At 42.1% G+C, this 20,468-nt stretch overlaps 1 protein-coding gene across 1 annotated transcript in view; it reads right to left on the minus strand.

Moving 5' to 3' along the window:
• Positions 1 to 20,468, minus strand: part of ABHD12 (abhydrolase domain containing 12, lysophospholipase) — a 129,536-nt gene that overhangs the window by 64,401 nt on the left and 44,667 nt on the right. The window contains exons 2-5 of the mRNA XM_089669813.1: positions 17,400 to 17,524; positions 8,934 to 9,039; positions 5,357 to 5,476; positions 1,867 to 1,897 (exon numbers count right to left, since the gene is read on the minus strand). Coding sequence (XP_089525939.1) covers positions 1,867 to 1,897; positions 5,357 to 5,476; positions 8,934 to 9,039; positions 17,400 to 17,524 — 382 coding nt within the window. The remainder of the gene's footprint in view (positions 1 to 1,866; positions 1,898 to 5,356; positions 5,477 to 8,933; positions 9,040 to 17,399; positions 17,525 to 20,468) is intronic.

Here is a 20,468-nt window from a genome sequence, read left to right on the forward strand (position 1 = left end):
AATTACATGTACTTACAGAAACCATGTCTGCTTCAGCAATTTTAAACTCCTTAGCAAAGATATCAGTGTCAGAATTCTGCCAGAAAATGGACACTGGAGACTTCTAGGTTGCCCACAGTGCTTCCACCACCATGCAATCGGAGGTTTTCAATGCAGATACTAAAACTCTTCCAAGATGGACACAGTCCTTTCATAGTTAAAAATGACACTTGGTTTACTATGCAGCAGCTTTCAGAGAATTTTGTATACACTTAAAGAGCACTGTGCTAATGTACACTGATCAGCCATAACATTACGACCACCCACCATAACCTGTCAAGGCATGGACTGCGCTAGATCTCTGAAGGTATGCTGTGGTATCTGGCACCAAGCCATCAGTAGCAGGTCCTTCATGTAATGTAAGTTGCGAGGTGGTGCTTCAAAGGATCAAATTTGTTTTTCTAGCACATCCCAAAGATGCTTGATTAGATTGAGATCTGGAGAATTTGGAGGCCAAGTCAACAACTCAAACTTGTTGTAGTGTTCCTAAAACCATTCTTGCATTCATCAGATCAGGCCACATTCTTCTATTGTTCCTGTGGTCCAGTTCTGATACTCACATGCCCATTGTAGGCACTTTTGGCTGTGGACATGGGTCAGCATGGGCACCCTGACCAGTTTGTGGCTATGCAGTACCATATGCAGCAAACTGCGATGCACTGTGTGCTCTGAATCAATATTAACTTTTCAGCACTTTGAGCTACAATAGCTCTTCTTTTGGATCGAACTATGTATGCCATGTGCATCAATGAGCCCAGGCCATGCGCATCAATGAGCCCAGGCCATGTGCATCAATGAGCCCAGCCCATGTCCCTGTTGCCCATGTTCACTTGTTGCACTGCATGCTGCATTTTTTATGTTTACATACATTAAAGAGGAATTCTAGCTTAATCCTTACTACTCTTAAAACTGTCCCATCCCAACTCTTAACACCTATGCTTACTAACTTGTATGAGAAAGATGCATATACTTACCTATTTTCAGGCCACTCTGGTGTGGTCAAGAGATTGCCAACAATGGATGGACCATTGAAACCGAAGGGTGAGGACAACACTCCAGACTTCACTAGTTGTTGTTGGAGCTCTCTCTCCTCTCACCATGCTGGTTGACACAGGAGTGATCATTTGACCGGACCAGAATGGGCTGAAAATAGGTAAGTATATACACCTTTCTTAAACACGTTAGTAAGCATAGGTGTTAGGAGGGGGAAGGGTCATTTTTAAGAGTAGTTAGGGTTAAGCTAGAATTCCACTTTAAGCAGACCCATTGAAATGGATGTTAAATACACAAAAACCTACTGTATTTATCACATAGTTTTGTATATCTTGAATACATGGAAAATCCCTGTTCTGAATTCTTACCCTTACTACATAATGAATTAACAAAAAAGCATGTACAAATACATATACAAACAGCCAAAAATAACATGGCAATTTATAAGTATAAAAAGGGCCTCATGGAGAAGCACTGCATCCAGTTGCAAATGCAATGTTCATATTCTGGTGACAGAATTTACCTTATTTGTGTGATTAAAAAAACAATTACAAAATAGACAGGTGCAAGAAGGGAGATGAAGACTTTGCCAGCAGGCCACAAAGATTTCTGTGAACTGTTGCTGTTTGATTCAGGTAAGTATACATTTGGGGTAGAAGGTGGAGGGTGTTAGTATATGTCAATGGGCAAAAGGATTACTGTAATTTATTTATTTATTTTTTTTAATAGCATAGTTATCCTTTAAAGCTGTCCATTGGTAGAGAGAGGCATAAACCTAGCAGCTGGAAATATACTTTAACAAAAACTCCACTATGAAATAAAAATAACATTTACCTTGTATAGTTGTACTCTGTGATCACCTCCTCTGTTTGAAAAGAAAGTAGAGGTTAACTTAATTATAAGGAAATAATATACTTTGTAGATCATTTTAAGTAAAATATCAAAACAGAGAGCCCCCCCCCCCCAAAAAAAAGGATTTAGGCCCAAGCATTTAAAGTAGAACTATAGGCCTTTTTTCCCCATTTTGGATAGAGTAAGGGAGGATTATAACCCTTGTCAGTTTTTTTGCCATCTGTGTCCCATTGGGGAGTCTTACCTTTACTTCCTGTCCCATAGCTAAAACAACAAGTGAGAGAAAATCCCTGCAATTTAGGGGAATCCCTTGGGGCCCCCCAGGTCATCAGAACTTGTGTCCCCCCTGGGAGATTTAATGTTCTGGGGACAACCCAAAATTTGGGATTTTCTTTTACTTTTCATTTTCAATGACAATGTTAAACGGGACACATAGAGAGAGCAAATTTCCCTAGCAGGGGCAGAAAGAGCAATAAATACCTGACAGGGATTCCAATAAATCTCAATTCTATCCAAAACTAAGAAAAAAAGTTTTGCCTTTAGTTATATTTTAAGAACTCTACTTAGCACCATCTATAGAATAAAATTACATACCCATGTACACGAGTAAAACTCTTAAATTTAATTTCTCTTGGATGGATGCTCCTCTTCAACAGAACGGAATAGTGGAATAGGTCTGATAATGGAATAAAAAGGTCTGTGCATCTAATAAATTAAGATCTCTTCCTCATCTGATCCTACACAAACTGCTCTACAAGTGTGAAGCAGTGAAGAGGTGGGCAGATACTTTGGTAGGATGTTGGGTAATGCAGAGCAGCTCTTTTGCATGGCAAGGAAATTATGAAATATTTTAAATGACCTGATGATATTTAAAGATTCCTACAGCCCAATTTAAAAATTAACCATCCGATATGCATGCACCCAAACACTAAACTTTAACCTCAAATATGCACCCTAACTCTTGACTCTTAATCTGTGTCCTAACACTTAAAAAAATCACTTACCCTAATTCCCTAAACCCCAACCTGAAACTTTGATCTTCACCCTCCAATCCCTGAACGCAACATTAATCAAGACTCAATGTCTATTTGCTTTACTGGACTTTTGAAGCTTCTGCACCAAATCCTACCAGTGCCATGCTGAGGTGTCATTGCTGAATACTAGTGCTCCCTTAAAAATCTGGAGATTTCCATAAAGCCCAAATCCAGCCTAAAATCTTCTGGTTTAAATGTAGGAACATTCAGCAGCTCTTTTTCACCTTTATATTACTTTGTCTCCAATGGGGGATCTTCCTCGACTTACTCTGTCCCTTTCATTGGGAACAAATGTTTTGGCTGGAGTTAGGCTTTAATTTGCAATTCTGTACTTGCATATAAATAGCTACAAAAGGGAATTTCAATAAATATAAATGTTTTCATTTATTTTGGTATAAAATGTTCATATTTCCATAACAAACCAATTCAAGTGCTCTCTGTCCAAGGTCTCGGCCACGTTTTTCAGATTAAGTTAAAGTAGAGTTTCTCCACTGCTGGTCAGTCATGTACTACCATCACAATCTGTGCGATGACCTGGTACCACCAGCACTAATGCCAAACGGGATTCTTCACAAGACTTTCCTACCTGTACTGATTGCAACAGAACAATCCTTACTACAATACTGTCCACAAACGTCAACTGTTTTCTATCTCCCGGAAGGGTCCTGCTGTGCACCCCCTACGTCAATTTTCAGCCCTCGGAGGGGTCAGCAAATACAGTACCCGTTTCAGAAAACCCTCTGAGACTTCAGTAGCAGGCGCAGGTGTCTGTTACTTTCAAAAAAAAAATAAAGGATAACTGTGGGATTGGAGAAAATAAACATACATACTCCCCTAGATGACTGCAATATCGACCTGATGCTGCAGCTGTCCCCCGCTCGTTCTAAGGCCAAGAACTGAGTGATGACATGAGTGCTGATCGCTCAGTTCTCATTCTTCAATATGCAGAAAGCGGTGACCATGTCAGTCACCAGCTCTCTGCTCTGCCCCTCCAGTGGTCACTGGAGTGCTAGGCTGTGGAGGGATAGGATTGGCTGACTCAGGCTCTAAGTAAAGCTCTGAGAGGCTAAGCCAGCAGCCGGTCAGGCATCTGGGTGGATCCCAGCTTTATTGTTGGGATCCCTGCAGAGCCTGGACTGGCTCTGTGATGTCAGCCGACAGCGGACTTTAGCCCGCTGATGGCTGGATCTGGTTCACAGGTGTCAGGGACCGCCGCGGCTCCGTCCCCGGCGCATGCGCACTAGCGACGGCTCACGCCGGGACACAAGCACCAGGTCCCGGCGGGCCGCGGTTGACAGGAGGCCGCGCATGCGCAGTAGGAGCCGCGGGCGCGCCTCGGGCGGCCAATGACAGCCCGGGGGCGCGTCCTGGGCGGCCAATGACAGTGCAGGGCGCGATATTTAAAGATGCCCTGCACTGTCACAAATCGCCGCAAGGTCTGACCAGCTATCTGAAGTTTTCCTGTGCCCTGTGATTAAAGACCCAGATTGTTTGACCTCTCTGCCTGCTCCAGCTCTGACCCGGATTATCTGACTACGCTGCCTTCTCCTGAGTTTGACCAGGATTGCCCCTGACTACGCTGCCTTCTCCTATCCCGACCCCTGGCTTGTTTGACCATTCTGCGGACTGACTTCAGTACTGACCCTGCGTGTGACCTGACCACTCTTTGCCTGCCGTCTCTGTACCTCGCCATTCCCCACGGTGACAACCGCCGGTTTATCCTGCCTGGTCCTGCCGGCCTCCTCACATCTGGCTCTATTCTGGCTTACTCTCATCCCCTGAGGCTCCCTCTGCCAGTAGTGGTATGGCTCGGAGGTCATGACCTGGTCCTGGTTCTGCTCCAAGTCCATCCCCACCATCAGGGGCCCTGGTGAAAACGCAGACCGAGACTTAGACTCCACGCTCCGGGTGATTCCGCCTAGTGGGCTGCCAGAGGTACCACCTGGCGGATCCGTAACAACAGGATTGCAAGAATAAGTGCACTCCTGTGACCCTGAACAGAAGTGTGGGCAAGCTTTGGCCATAGTCCTCTTTTAAGTGAAGTTAATATTAGAATGTAAGACATAACTACAAATCAGGCTACCAATCATTTAGTATAGGCCTTGGAAACATTTGTAACTCCAAATGTAGGGTTGCGAACTGTTAAAATTTGGCAATAAATATGTAATAAATCTACTGTTGTACTTGGAATTGTTTCTTAAACTAAAACCAACTGAGAACAGGTCTGGTACAGGTTTTCTATTGCCATATAGCAATCATGGGTTAGGAACCATGGTGTGATACTGGAGAACATTTATGTCATCTGTCCCACGGTTCCTGTCTTGCCATATGTTAGAACTGATTACTGTCCCCCTTTGAACATAAAATACCTTTTTAATGATCATCTGAAATGATATAATTGTATAATAGTTCAAATTGTGCAAACAAGAAGTGCTCACCGTGTGCCTGCATTCCCATGTAAGTAAAGAATGACAGGATAGTTTGTGGACATCACTTCCTCATACCACGCCAGGTCCTTTCCCTGAGCATCTTTCCACAGCACAGCAGGAACAGTGTGCCTGTAATAACAAGAGCTCTGAAGAGTCATTCCAGAAATAGATGCCATATGTTCACTCATCCCATGAGAAGGAAACCGTTCATATATTTGGACAAATTGCTCATAATGATTACAATAAATAATGATTGCAGTGAGTGAAGATTAATGTTGTTTGGTTTAATCAACCTTTAACCAGAGCTTGTTTTACAAATACCAAGCAAAGTGACTGGCCTCAGGAGATACAGGGATGAAACAAATCCTTGTACATATTTTGTACCGGTCTATCTGCAGTCTTCCCCCTTGTGCTGAGCTTATAAAGCTTGTCTGAAGGTTCAGAAAAAAGGGGGCGGAGACCTGAATTACACACTGTAGAGCACAGTGAGGAGAGGCCTGAGAGAAGAATGGAAGGAAGAGACATAGCCCCATCCACACAGCTCATAGGAGTAGAGCTGAGGCTGTCAATCTGCTGAAGGTCCCTTCCCTGTCACCTTTTTTTTCTTGGTGTCAAAAAAACTTGTCAGAAGTGACTCATGCTGACAGAAGAGGAACAAAGCAGCAAACAGAAATGACATTCACAGTACCTACTATAAAGGAATATGCTTTGTTCATATCTCAAGTCTGAGGTTAACAACCACTTTATATATAGTTGATTCTAACAAGAATAAATCAGTTCAGGTGTTTAGTTGAGGGCACATTCACACAACATGTCACATGCAATGCGGTGCCATTTATTCTGAATGGCATCCCAATGCACCTTGCGAGAAATAGTCCATGCCCCCTTTTTTGGGGAGTTTTAGTGCATTAGGCAGTCTATTCAAAGGAAGCCCATATAAAACAAGTAACCATTTAGCGAAACTTGCATTTTCCAAAAGTCCACGCATTCAAATTGTTTTGTAGTTGAGACATGCAAAAACACTTATAAAAAGCTATAAGACAAAAAGGAAAATCTTCTAGAATAACTGCTAAATATGCACACTACAAATACTTGAGGACAAAACCAACATGCTTTACAGTAACCATGATATTTCCAGGGGTTATACTAACAAGCAGAATGAAGGTCACAATCTCTACAAAATCTCAGTGAAATGCGATCCATCTATGGCCGGCTTAAGGTCTATGCATTCTATAGAATTACCTTGAGGGACTTAACCTTTTTGTGCCCATTAAAGGAAAACTAAACCCAAGAACATAAATGCTATATATTGCAGTTTACAGTCCTTCAATGTGATAGCGACATTCATTTTCTTTTTTTTTTTCAGGCCAAGAACATTTCTAGCAAGTACAGAAAATACCTGTTTATCCTGCCAGAAATGCAGTGTCCTTGTCACTTCCATTGAGATGCACAGACACATATCTTCCTTTCTAGCTAATCTCTGTAATCTATGAATTGCCCTACCCTCTAGTTAATGGAGATGAAGCAATGTTGACACGTTTATATTCCATATCAGGAGAGCAAGCTCAAGTGAAAACCAAGGATCCCTCCATCGATACCATGGACCAGTGACATTGCTGCCCTTGGATGAAAATAAAGTAAAAGCTTGAAAAAAGAAAATGAATGCAGCCACCTCACCAGCATTAGTAGGCTGCAATATATAACAATATATTTATGTATATTACAAAATATTTTTAGCCTGAATGCTCAGGTCAAATGTATCAGCTTCCATTAGCTTGACTAACTTTATGACTAATTTGCCTGCCTAATTAGAAAAACATTTTTGAGGACATATTATTATACAGGATTTATATAGCACCAACAATTTACTCAGTGCTTTAAGGATTTACTGCAGTACATTGCTAAAAAAAAAAATCTTTGCACTATTTTTTTATAGCAGAACTTTACCCATAATGACTTGATAAAAAATAATGTTCTTTAAACAAGGAACATACATTCCACATTAATAATTATGCTATTATGTGTGCTGTAAAAAGCCTCTAGCATTGTTCCATTTGTTCTTGCTGGAGACTGCCATTTTCCTGAAGCCCAAAGTCCCTGAGCAACAGTATATCTTTAGGCTGTCACCAGATCAACCTCTACCTTTTTGGCACAGTATCAAAAAATAGAGAGCAACTGAATATGTGCAGAGCAGGGTAAAACAGTGTATTACTGGATTTTAAACAGCATAGGCTATTTTTTAATGTTTTACATAGCTATACCTGAAAAAGAGGCCAACCTGAGATGACCTCGCAGGACCTAAGTTTCTGACTAAAGTTCTACTTTATTACAGTTGTGCTCAAAAGTTTACATACCCTGGCAGAAATTGTGAAATTTTGGCATTGATATTGAAAATATGACTCAACATGCCAAAAAATGCTGTTTTATTGAAGGATGATGATCATATGAAGCTATTTATTATCAACAGAAATCACCCAAATGGCCCAGATCAAAAGTGTACATACCCTGGAATGTTTGGCCTTGGTACAGACACAAAAGGTGACACACATAGGTTAAAATGCCAATTAGGAGGTTAATGTCCCACATCTGTGGCTTTTTAAATTTCAATTAGTGTCAGTGTATAAATAGTAAATGAGTTTGTTAGCTCTTACGTGGAAGCACTGACTAGGCTAGATACTGAGCCATGAGGATCAGAAAACTGTCAAAAGTCCTGCATAACAAGGTAATGGAGCTTTATAAAGATAGAAAAGGACTTGTCCAAAGCCTTGAATATGCCAGTCAGTACTGTTAAATCACCTATTAAGAAGTGTAAAGTTTGGAGATCTCTTGATACCAAGCCAAGGTCAGGTAGACCAAGAAAGATTGCAGCTACAACTGCCAGAAGAATTGTTTGGGAAAAACGGCCGACGGCATTGCCCCACTAACGGTGTGAATATCGGCCGATTTTTCGGTCGGACGAAAATTCGGCTTGTAAACAACCCGTCTATGGCCTGCATAAAGAAGAAACTTTTTTTGTATTATTGAAAGGAGAAAGGGAAGGGTATAACCCTTTTCAAGTTTCTTTTTACCATCTGTGTACTCCCTAGTGAGGGAATCTTTGGTTGTCACCAGAACTAGTTTGCCAATTGGGAGATTTCCCCTCTATTGCTCATCCAGTGACAACTGACATTTTTTACTGATAACAGTAAATATAACAAATAGAGGGGGTGAGGAGACACAGACAGCAATAAAAACAAAAAAGTTGCTTTTTAAAAGGAACCCTCATTCTCAATGGAAAACTGTTTCTGGACATTAAGAAGCCTCTTCTAGCCAGGTCAGAAAATGTTTCTGAAATATGCAGTCCGCAAATAATAGGAATGTCAAGTGCAGCTATGATTTATGTTTTGGAACACAACACATATGAAATTTGCCAGCATTTGCAGCTAGATGTACTAAACAATGCTCTAATTAAAGAGTGTTGATCACCATGTAAGTTCTACAGTACCACTGTATGGGCTGTCATTACTTCTCTGGCTTTCCCTATATGGAAGCCTTGTTCTACAGTGAATATCATACACATCAAAGAGTTATTAAAGACACAGCTTACCAGACACCGATAGATTCATCTTCTTCTGGCTCCAAGTAAAAATTGTAGGTGTGGTTTAATCCTTGATCTTGAGGCCTTTTCAGGTCAATAAAATATGGAAACCTCACTGGAAGACAAGGACGACATGACTGTAACTGCACAGCAAAAGCATTCTACCGCACAATTCCTCAAACTAATTTCTGTGCAACACACAGCTAACAGACATCACGTACTGAAACTGGCCTGGCTCCCTCAATTTTTCAACTGAAGGATGATAAATAAACACTGTGGGTTTAATGCCACTTAAAAGTTGCAATCACAAATATGCCTTCTGATATTATATATAAAAGGAACAAAGGTAAGGAACGGTCAGTCACCGCTCTCTGCTCTGCCCCTACTCACTGTGCAGGGAGTGGGAGTGGATGTCTCCGTCTCTTAGCGATGTGATGAGAAGCTGAGCCAGCTGCTAATCAGGCATTTGGTCTGATCCCGACATTGTCGGGATCCTTGCAGAGCCCAGACCAACTCTGTAAATGTTAACGAACAGCAGACATTAGCCCGAATCTTGGTCACAGGAGTGCCAAATGAAGCTCACTACTGTGATCCATAGGAGAAGTAGGGCCGAAAGAGCGTTGGCCATGCTTCTCCTTTAAAGAAGGTCTACTTAAATTAGGTCACTTAGCCATTTGGGAGGTAAAGACATCCTCTTTATTAGATAAAAGCAGTATTATCCACAGCATGCCTTTACAACGGAAAACGCATTTATTTTATTATTTTCAGAAAAGTATTTTAATGTTGAATCTCAAGAACTTATTCAAAAGACAATATAAAGCAGTTATTTATAAGAAACATAAATAAAATGAATTTTTACAAAGCGTGGATTCCACTACTTCTGGGAGATTTCTTCTAATGTTTTGTTTTTTCCATAGCACAGGAAGTGAGGAAAAATCTTTCAAGTAGGAACACCAAGACTCATGTGTTTCCAGCCCTTTCACATTCAGTCTAAAACTAGAAATACATTTGGGTTGGTGTTCTACTTTAACCATAACATCAGCTGTTTAGTAGGGCCTGCATACAAAAGCAGATAAACAAAACATTAAATGAGACCTCTGGTGACAGCATACACTTTTGTTTTATAACATCAGCATTGTAATAGCAATACCAACAGTAGTTATTTTTTGACAATCCACTATAAGCTTACTTGAAAAATGTCCTTTCATGTTGTAAGTTCTGCCTGTGTGTTAATCATCCCATTCCACAACTTTATGGATTCCCTGCATGCTTTGCACATTCTTTTTTGCTGTTTACTTTCAGTTTCCTAGGACTGCATATTCCATGGTACCTTGCTGCCTGCAAGTTGTGATTTCTGTTCAGACTCTGCCTCCTGAAACTCCTTCCCTCAGCACCTCTGTAGTTCAGAAGACAGGTACCTGAATTCTTTGACACAGCTATGCCTCTTCACAAGGCATAATGAATGTTGTCACTGAATTCAAGGAAGTAAACGTGGGGATCTTCACAAACTACATTTTCAAACATCAAGATTGTTTGTATTAAAAGGAACGGACTAGAAATAATTGAAATACAATGTGGAAATGAATATAGGATTTTTATATTTTGACCATAAACCTACTTTAATGGAAGGTGGAAATAAAAATAAGTATGTTTACTGGCGTAAATTGTTATTTGATTAAATCGGTTTTAGAGGTCAATAAACAAAATATGATAAACTTCCCGGTCATTCCTAGAAGTGGTTTTAGGTCTGTTTTACTGTGATCATCACACCGTTTAGTTTTTCTGTGTGCTAGAACATAACTGATATCTCCAAAGATTAACAGTGGTGAGAAAAATGCTTCTGGCCAGTGAACAGTCCATTAGATGTAGCTAGTGCAACACACGATGCAGGAGTCAAAGCCAAAAATTAAAAATTTTTCAAATGAAATTTTACTAACGTATGGCCAACTTAAGGTGTTTGTAAACCTCAGAAATTAAATATGAAAAAAGGATATCCTTCTATAATGTGCACTAATTGTCACTTCTGTTTGCTGCCTCATTCCTCTGCTATCAGAGTGAATCACTTCTGTCATCCTTTGATCACCCCATATGTTAACCCCTTCCTGCCCAGTGTCATCAGTATAGTGTCAGTGCTTTTTATTAGCACTGATCACGGTATTAGTGTCACTGGGAATGTCAGTGGCAGTTAGTCAGTTCCCCCCCAGTGCCAGAATGCCTGCCGCAGTCCCGATATAAGTTGCTGATTGCCGCCATTACTAATATATAAAAAAAAAAGCAAACTAATTAGTTTACACGTATTGGCATTTTCTTTTAGCAAAGACATGTAGCAGAATACATTTGGCCTAAATGTATGATGAAATTTGATTTACTTGTTACTGGATGTTTTATAGCAAAAAGTCAAAAAAATTTTGGTTGTTTTTTTTCAAAGCTGACAGTATTTTTTTAGTTTTTAGAGCAAAAAAATAAAAAAACTGCAGAGGTGATCAAATACCACCGAAAGAAAGCTCTATTTATGGAGGAAAAAAAAGGACATAAATTTAATCTAGGTTCCGCGTTGCATGACCGTGAAATTGACAGTTAAAGTAAAGTACTGCAGCACCATATCGCACAAAATGGCCTGGTCAGGAAGGGGGGGGGGGGGGGTAAATCTTCTGAAGGACAAGTGGTTACGGAATATGCAACCTAACAAAACGGAAAAAGCAAAATACCGCGGGACCAAAAATACTACTACAATTAACCCACTCTTTTCCTGATATTGGATGTGACCAAAGTGACAGCTGACCTTAAGCCACGGGGACACCTCAATTGGTATGCAGGGAAGATTGGTAGTCGAATTAAATTGCTACAATCAATAATTCTACATAATGTAAAAGGTGCAGAAATACACTGCTCAAAAAAATTAAACAAACACTTTTTAATCAGAGTATAGCATCGAGTCAAATAAACTCCTGGGATGTTTATCTGGTCAGTTAAGTAGCAGAGGGGGTTGTTAATCAGTTTCAGCTGCTTTGGTGTTAATGAAATTAACAGATGCACTAGATGAGCAACAATGAGATGATCCCCAAAACATGAATGGTGTTACAGGTGGAGGCCACTAACAATTTTTTCCCTACTCATCTCTTCCGACTGTTTTTCACTAGTTTTGCATTTGGCTAGGGACAGTGTCACTACTGGTAGCATGAGGCAATACCTGGACCCTACAGAGGTTGCACAGGCAGTCCAACACCTCCAGGATGGTACATCAATACATGCCATTGCCAGACATTTGTTGTGTCTCCCAGCACAGTCTCAAGAGCATGGAGGAGATTCCAGGAGACAAGCAGTTACTCTAGGAGAGCTGGAAAGGGCCGTAGAAGGTCCTTAACCCATCAGCAGGACTGGTATCTGCTCCTTTGTGCAAGGAGGAACAGGATGAGCACTGCCAGAGCCCTACAAAATGACCTCCAGCAGGCCACTGGTGTGAATGTCTCTGACCAATCAGAAACAGACTTCATGAGGGTGGCCTGAGGGCCAGATGTCTTCTAGTGGGTCCTGTGCTCACTGCCCGGCACCATAGAGCTCAATTGGCATTTGCCACTGAACACCAGAATTGCCAGGTCTGCCACTGGCGCCCTGTGTTTTTCACAGATGAGAGCAGGTTCACCCTGAGCACATGTGACAGATGTGAAAGGGTCTGGAGAAGCCGCGGAGAACATTATGCTGTCTGTAACATTCTTCAGCATGACCATTTTGGTGGTGGGTCAGTGATGGCCTCATGTGATGAGAGTATACGGGCAGTTCCTAGAGGATGAAGGAATTGATACCATTGAATGGCCCCCACACTCGCCTAACCTAAATCCAATAAAACACCTCTGAGATATCATATATCAGTCCATCTGACACCACCAGGTTGCACCTCAGACTGGCCGGGAGCTCAGTGATGCCCTGGTCCAGATCTGGGAGGAAATACCCCAGGACACAATCCGTCGTCTCATTAGGAGCAAAGCCCGACGTTGTCAGGCATGCATACAAGCACGTGGGGGCCATACAAACTACTGAGTACCATTTTGAGTTGCTGCAATGAAATTCCAGTTAAATGGACTAGCCTGCTGCATCACTTTTTCACTTTGATTTTCGGGGTGTCTTTGAATTCAGTCCTCTGTTGGTTGATCATTTTCATTTCCATCAAACAATGGGGCATCCTTTTGTTCTTAACACATTACCCAGTCCATATCAGTATAGATATCCAGCATGATATTTTTCCCCATTGAGATTAGTGTTTTTGAAAGTGTTCCTTTAATTTTTTTGAGCAGTGTATGTGTAACCAATAGGAATTCTAGAAACCTCTAGGGACATGCACTATTGTGGCATCACTAGAACAGTATATATAGATATTTTTGTGTATATCACTGGCCATCAGTCTGTCCTGGGTGGTTTCCACATACAGACACAGCAAAATCATATAAAGATGATACAGATTACATTACATAGCATATTGGCTAATTTAGTAATCTGTCTCTTATTTTACTATAGGAACCAGACTATGTCAGGTACTATAGTGTCCGCGGCAAAGTTGCATCCAAATAGATTTCCTCCCACACTCCAAAGACATGCTGGTAGGTTAACTGGCCCCTGTCTAAACTGGCCTTAGTATGTGTATGAATGTGAGTTAGGGACTTTAGATTGTAAAGTCCTTGAGGACAGGGACTGATGTGAATGTACAATATATATGTAAAGCACTGCTTAAATTGATGGTTCTTTTTAAGTACTGTAATAAATAAAAATCTTTCTCATTGACATTGTGTCTGTCACTTAAATATCTGTATCTCTTTGTAAAGGCTGCCTGGCCACCATGGAAGCTTGTTAAGCAGTAGGGAACCTAAGGGATAATCTCTTCTAAAGCTTTCTTCCCTCCGGGAAAGCAAAGCAGGACACAGAAAATGTAATCAGCCTTATGTATATATGTCCTTATTTTTGTGACCCAGACTTTCAATACACAGATTCGCAGCAAGCATGTATTTAACACAGAAGACTACCTAAGATAAATTAAATTTCAAAATTTACAGACCATATAATTGCAGTACACATTCTGCCAAGCTCAGTCCAATTCATGCTACGCCCCACCTTTATTCCCTACTGCATTGTCACTGCTGCAGAATGCTGCACGTAGGGAAGAATTGTATGAATCAGCACTCTTACATGACCCAGAATGTAAGCATTAAGCTTCCAGCTTTTAATTTGCTATTGCAAGGATTTAAGTGGAAAGCTAACAGTGTACTTTTTACAAAGCAGAGAGGAGGATAATGGAGGTGGGGCAAGAGGACAGGTATTCCAGCCTAAAACCAGAGGCATTTATCATAAAATAGGTCTAATTTATGTTGGTAAGGTTATAGCTCAGCTGCTTATATGACTCTTTCCCACCAGATTACAAGGGATCAGTAAAGATAAAGCCAGTTATTTATCCTGCATATATAGATATTCAAGCAGCTGCACGTGCAGGACAAACTATAGATGCATTTGGTTTTATTGTGGTTTCTTACGACAGCTTTACTGTATTAATATACACCGTATGCCAGTTTTACTAACTAGTATACACCATACCATTTAAAGCCCAACGAAGATTAAGAAGGAAAGCAGCATTATATACTCCAGTCTGTAAAAACTTAAAATGTAAGGTTCTTATTGTTATTACCAGAAGCCCAAAATCCAAGGCCAAGCAGCAAAAAAAATCTGATTCGTTCTCTTTGACAGCAGTGGTCTTTCTGCAGCAGCCTGAACTACCTACCTCCAAACCACCAATCCGTCACTTCCTGCTCTGAATCAGAAGTATAGCTCTACAATCACCAAAACCCATGCTCCCTACTGATGTGAGAGCTCCACCGCAACTTAGCGGAGGCAATCTTCATGTTTGGCCACTGCTTTTACACAGAGTGCAACAGTTCTTCTCTATAGCCTTCTGCTTGGATTTTGGACTGCTGTAGGGGAGCCATCATGGCCGGATCTAGCCTGCCTGATGTGGGGGTGCAGTAAAAAACAACAGGGGGGCAGAGGATGCGAGGTCAACAGGGTAGTGTATAGAAGTCAGAAGGGCAGTGTACAGTGGGCCAACAGGGCAGAGAGATAGGGACAGCAGTTTGTAGGGCAGAGTACAGAGGCCATTAGTTTGTAGGGCCGTTTACAGTGGGTTATCAAGGCAGTGTACAAGGGTTAGCAGGGCAGTGTACAGGGGGTCAGCAGGACAGAGGATGAGAGGTCAGCAGGGGGAGTGTAAAAGACTCAGTAAGGCAGTGTACAGGCAGTCAGTAGGGCACAAAATAGGGGTCAGCAGGGCAGAGGATGGGAGATCAGTAGAGGAGTGTACAAGAGTCAATGGGGCAGTATACAGAGGTTAAGTAGGGCACAAGATAGGGGTCAGCAGGCAGAGGATGGGAGGTCAGCAGGGAAGATTGTAAAGTCAGTAGGGCAGTATACAGGGGTTTAGTAGGGCAGAAGATAGGAGTCAGTAGGGAAAAGACAGGGGTCAACAGATCAGATAACAGGAGTCAGCAGGGTGGAGAACAGGGGTTATCAGGGCAGAAGACGGCAGAAAAAAAGGATGTCAACAAGGCAGAGAAAAGGGAGTCTACAGGACAGAGGACAGTGGTCAGAAGGGCAGTGTACGGGGGTCAGCAGGATGGAGGACAGAGGTCAGCAAGGCAGGGTACAGAGGGTCAGCAGGGCAGAGGACAGGGGTCAGAAGAGGAGAGGACAGGGTTAGAACTGCAACATAGCAGCCAGCTATACACTGCAGATCAAGTCTGTGTCTGTAAGGGAATATGATTTCAGCAATGTGTTGAGTGGGGAGGAGGAGATCTATTGACTGCCCTGTGTGTGGTGCCAGGACAAGATATTCTAGCTCCCAGGGTGAAGATGACAAACTAAGCACCCCCCATGTGTGAGCATCCAGTCTCAGCATAAATCCCCCCCCCCCCCAAAAAAAAAGAAAGAACAGAATGAATCAGCATGCTCCCCTCAAGCATAACTTTTGTCTGCAGGCCACAATTCTCCCCAAACAACAATGCAATAATCCCCCCTTCTCCCAGTATAACCCCCATACCAGCACAAATATTTGCCCCACAATCCCGCCTCCAATTCACCCCTCCTTCACCCACAAAATCATCCCTCCATGAACACATCCATCTTCCTCTCAAATTTCCCATCCAAGCACAACTCTCCAGATCCCCCCAGTCCCCCCTCTTAACCCAAATTCCCTCACCACCTCCTAGCACAAATCCCCCCCCCATCCCCCTTCTTGAAATAATCCCCCACTACTCCCCCTCCTCCTAGTACAAATCCCCCCACCAATCCTCCCTCCTAGCATGAACCCCCCATTCCCCCCTTCTGGCACAAATCCTTCACTAATTCCCCCTCCTAGCACAAATACCCCACTAATCCCCTCTACTAGCACAACCTCCCCATCTAGCACAAATCCCCCTGTTAATCCCCCCTCCTAGCACAAACCTCCCTACTTATCCCCTCTCCTAGCAGAAACCCCCCATCCCTCTTCTAGCACCAATCCCTTCCCTTTGACAAAGTCCTCTAAATTCCAACTCCTAGCACAACCCCTTCCAAAGTACCCTTCCCAGCACAGATCTTGTCCCTTTCCAAATCCTCTGCCTGTTCTTAGCCCAAATCCCCTGCCTCCTCTTTGCACAAATAGGCACAAAAATTCCCCCCAAATCCTTCTAGCAGAAATCCCCCCCCCAATCGCCATTACCCATTCCAGCACAGATAGCCCCTTCTCATCTCAAGCACAAATGACTGTTTTCCCCCCACACCTCACCCCTCATTATGTACAATTTGCCTGTAAGACCCCCCCTCCCCCCATCCTCCCAATTTACAGTCTGGAGGAGCGGTGCTGTGCTCTGCCCCCTCCTGTCAGAACAGAGCTGCTCCATATAGCTGATGGCACAGGATCGCTCTGACCATCGGGCTGTACACAGTTTCATTACCAGCCCCTATCTACATTTACTGCTGTGGGAGATAAGGGGTCCTTGGAGGAGATAGGGGCGGGTATTGAAACGGTGTACAATCCGATGGACGGAGCGATCCTGTGTCATCAGCTATATGGAGCAGCACTGTTCTGACAGGAGGAGGGGGCAGAGCACAGAACCACTACTCCTTGCTCTCTCGTCACTTTCTGGACTTAACTGCTCCAGGCTCCCTTTTCTTTGTCCTGGCTCTGAGTGTGGGGATGGGAGGAGCTCAGCAGTCTGGGGGTCAAAACTGAAATCTGGGGGGCACAGCCAACCCCAGCACCCCCCTAGATCCAACCATGGGAGCCATTTCACTACAAATCACAGGAATAACCTTACATTTTAGCTCTTTGAAGACTGTAGAATGTATCACATAATTTTATTCGTTTTCAATGGGTCTTTATTGTGTACATCTTAGTTGAGGCTTAGTACTGAGGCTACTATAACTAATTCCAACAATTAATCACAAAATAGAACTTACCTAAATTTAAAAAGACCAGCTGAGTTTGTATTGCAGGACATATCTTTACAAGGAATGGAATGGCTATATAGATGCCAACTAGTGCAATAAGAAACATTCGTAACCGGGACCACAAGCCATAGCGCCTTTAAAGAAAGAAAAAAAAGAAAAACAGCATAACTGAGATAAAATACTAATTGTTTACAATCAGATGTTGAGGTTGCTTTTGAGTTTTGGGTTTTTTTTGTTTGTTTTCTTAACTTTAATCGGGTAGAATGACATTTAATACAATATACTCAATATGGGCCTTATACTATCTCACAGTAAACATCCATCCAGCATGCTGACTGCACTGTCTCCCACACACTAGAGGGAGAACCACTTAATTAGTATGTGAAAAATTATCAAGAAAATATGGTACTGCAAGCAAGTTAAACCAAATAAAGAAATCAGTCAATTTTACAATAATATTATAAAAGGACTAGTGAGTGAAATAAAATGATAGATTTAATTTCACAACCAAACAATGGACTTACCATACTGTTACAGAAATTATCATAAAATCCATTCTAAAAACATTTTCTGCGTAACTAATCACATCCTACTGTATAGGATTTATATAAACTGGAGCAAAGGAAACAAGTGCCAACACGGAGCTGTAGCCCAAAGCAACCAGATTCCCTCTATTTTTAAAATATTAAAGATGACTTGATGCTGTGGGCAAGTGTCATGCTTTTGCTCCAGTGTATAAACCTTCTTCACTGGCTGTCAAAGTCCTTCAGTGGATTTACTGGACAGGAGTCAGCTTTATGCTGCAAAACACTTTCTTTCCAAAACGTTTTATTAATTTTTCAAAAAAAATATCTTTACAATAACAAAACAAACACTTTCTTCCACACTCAAGGCTCAGACAAGTCCACTGGTAATATGAATTTCTTTATATATAAACATGTAATTCATACTAATCTGATGTTTATTCATAGTGCTTTTATAAAAGACGGACATACAGTGCTATGAAAAAGTATTTGTCCCCTTCCTGTTATTTTTTTTTGCACATATTTGTCACGCTTAAATGATTCAGATCAAACAATTTTAACATTACACAAAGATAACCCAAAAATATAAATGCAGTTTTAAAATGATGATTTGTGAAAAGATTTGTGATGTGAAAAAGTAATTGCCCCTAAACCCCCTGCTGCATAACCCAAGTACGCTTGAGCTTGAAGTCATGAACTGATGACCGGACATTCTCCTTCATGATTTTCTGCTGGAGCGCAAAATTCATGGTTCCATCAATTATGGCAAGTTGTCCAGGTCCTGAAGCTGCAAAGCAGCCCCAGACCATCACACCACCACCATGTTTGACTGCTGTATGATGCGCTTTTTATGAACTGCTGTGTTTGTTTTATGCCAGATGTAAGGTGAAGCATACCTTACAAAAAGTTCAACTTTTGTCTCATCAGTCCACAGAATTTTTGCCCAAAGGTCTTGGGGATAATCAAGATGATTTTAGGCAAATGTGAGACATGCCTTTGTGTTCTTTTTTGGTCAGCAGTGGCTTTCGCTCCTTGGAACTCTCCCATGGATCTATTTTTGCCCAGTCTCTTTTTTATTAGGGAATCATGGACACTGACCTTAACTGAGGTAAGTGAGGCCTGCAGTTCTTTAGATGTTGCTCTGGGTTCTTTGAGTAATTTTGGTAGACTGGCCACTCCGGGGTAGGTTCACCACTTTCCCACGTTCTCTCTCTTTGTGGATAATGGCTTTCACCTTGGTTTGCTGGAGTTCCAATGCAGCCCATACATGGTTCAAACTCAGAACGATTTTCATACGGAAATCGGACCTAAGAATAAATCGGCCGATTTTCGCTCTGTTAGTGGGGCAATGGCATCGGTCGATTGTCGTGGTTCCTCCCTATTTCATTTATCAGGCATGCTAGAAAATTAGTGAAAAACGACCGATTTTCAAAATCATTGGTGGCACCATCGGAATACAGAACGAACGATGTTTTGATTTTCGGGCAAAAAATTGTTCGGAATTCAAACCCTGTATAGCCTGCATTAGAGACGGCTTTATAACCCTTTCCACACTGATACATGTAAGTTATCTTTTAGCGTGGTTCACTTTGTCAAACAGCTTCTATTTAAGTGATTTCTTGATTCATCGGGTCTGGCAGTAATCAGGCCTGGGTGTGGCAAGTGAACATTAAGGGCTCGTTCACACTTGGCTGTTTTACCAACGCTTGCCAAACGCCCCTATAGCGTTTGGCAAGCGTTGGTCCGGCGTTTGCGGAGAATTTTTTAACGCTCGGCAAACGCTCCGCGAACGCCGCATGCGCGGTTTAGTGGCGGTTGCTAGGTGTTTGCCGAGCGTTAATAACACCCCACAAACGCCTATAATACAGTTTGAGTGGTGTTACCGCTCCGCAAACGCCCCACAACCGCACCGCACCGCAAACGCCGGCCGGGCGTTTGCGGAGTGGAACCATAGACGAGAATAGGAGGCTTCAAAGCCTCCTGACTCGACCAGAGGCGTCCGTTTTGCCGCGACGCAAACGCTCCCGTTAGAACAGCACCATGTGCTGTAATGTGCCGAATTGGCAGAGGCATTTGGGAAGCGGTAAAAACGCTTCCCAAACGCCTCTCTGCCGCCTGCACACAAGGCTAGTGTGAACGTAGCCTAACTCAGCTTTCCATTTTATGAGTCGTAAGGTGTGCTTTTTTTTTTTTTTTTTAAGCATCCAGTCTAAAATTCCTACCTACTATGTGGAGGTGACACAATACAGTTGCAAGAAAAAGTATGTGAACCCCTTGGGATTACGTGGAGTTTTGCATGAATTGGGCATAAAATGTGCTCTGAACGTCATCTAAGTCACAACAATAGAAGAACACAGTCTGCTGAACATAATACTACACAAACATTAGATGTTGCCATGGTTTAATTGCACATAACATGTAAACATTCACAGTGCAGGGAGGAAAAAGTATGCGAGGCCCTAGCTTAATGACTTCTCCCAGAGCTAATTGGAGCCAGGAGTGAGCCAACCTTGACTCCAATCAGTGTGATGATATTGGATGTGTTGCTGACAGC

Source organism: Staurois parvus, unplaced genomic scaffold (genome assembly GCF_062004578.1).
Source record: "Staurois parvus isolate SC_StPar_1 unplaced genomic scaffold, SC_StPar_1.0 ptg000081l, whole genome shotgun sequence".
Lineage (NCBI taxonomy): Eukaryota > Metazoa > Chordata > Amphibia > Anura > Ranidae > Staurois > Staurois parvus.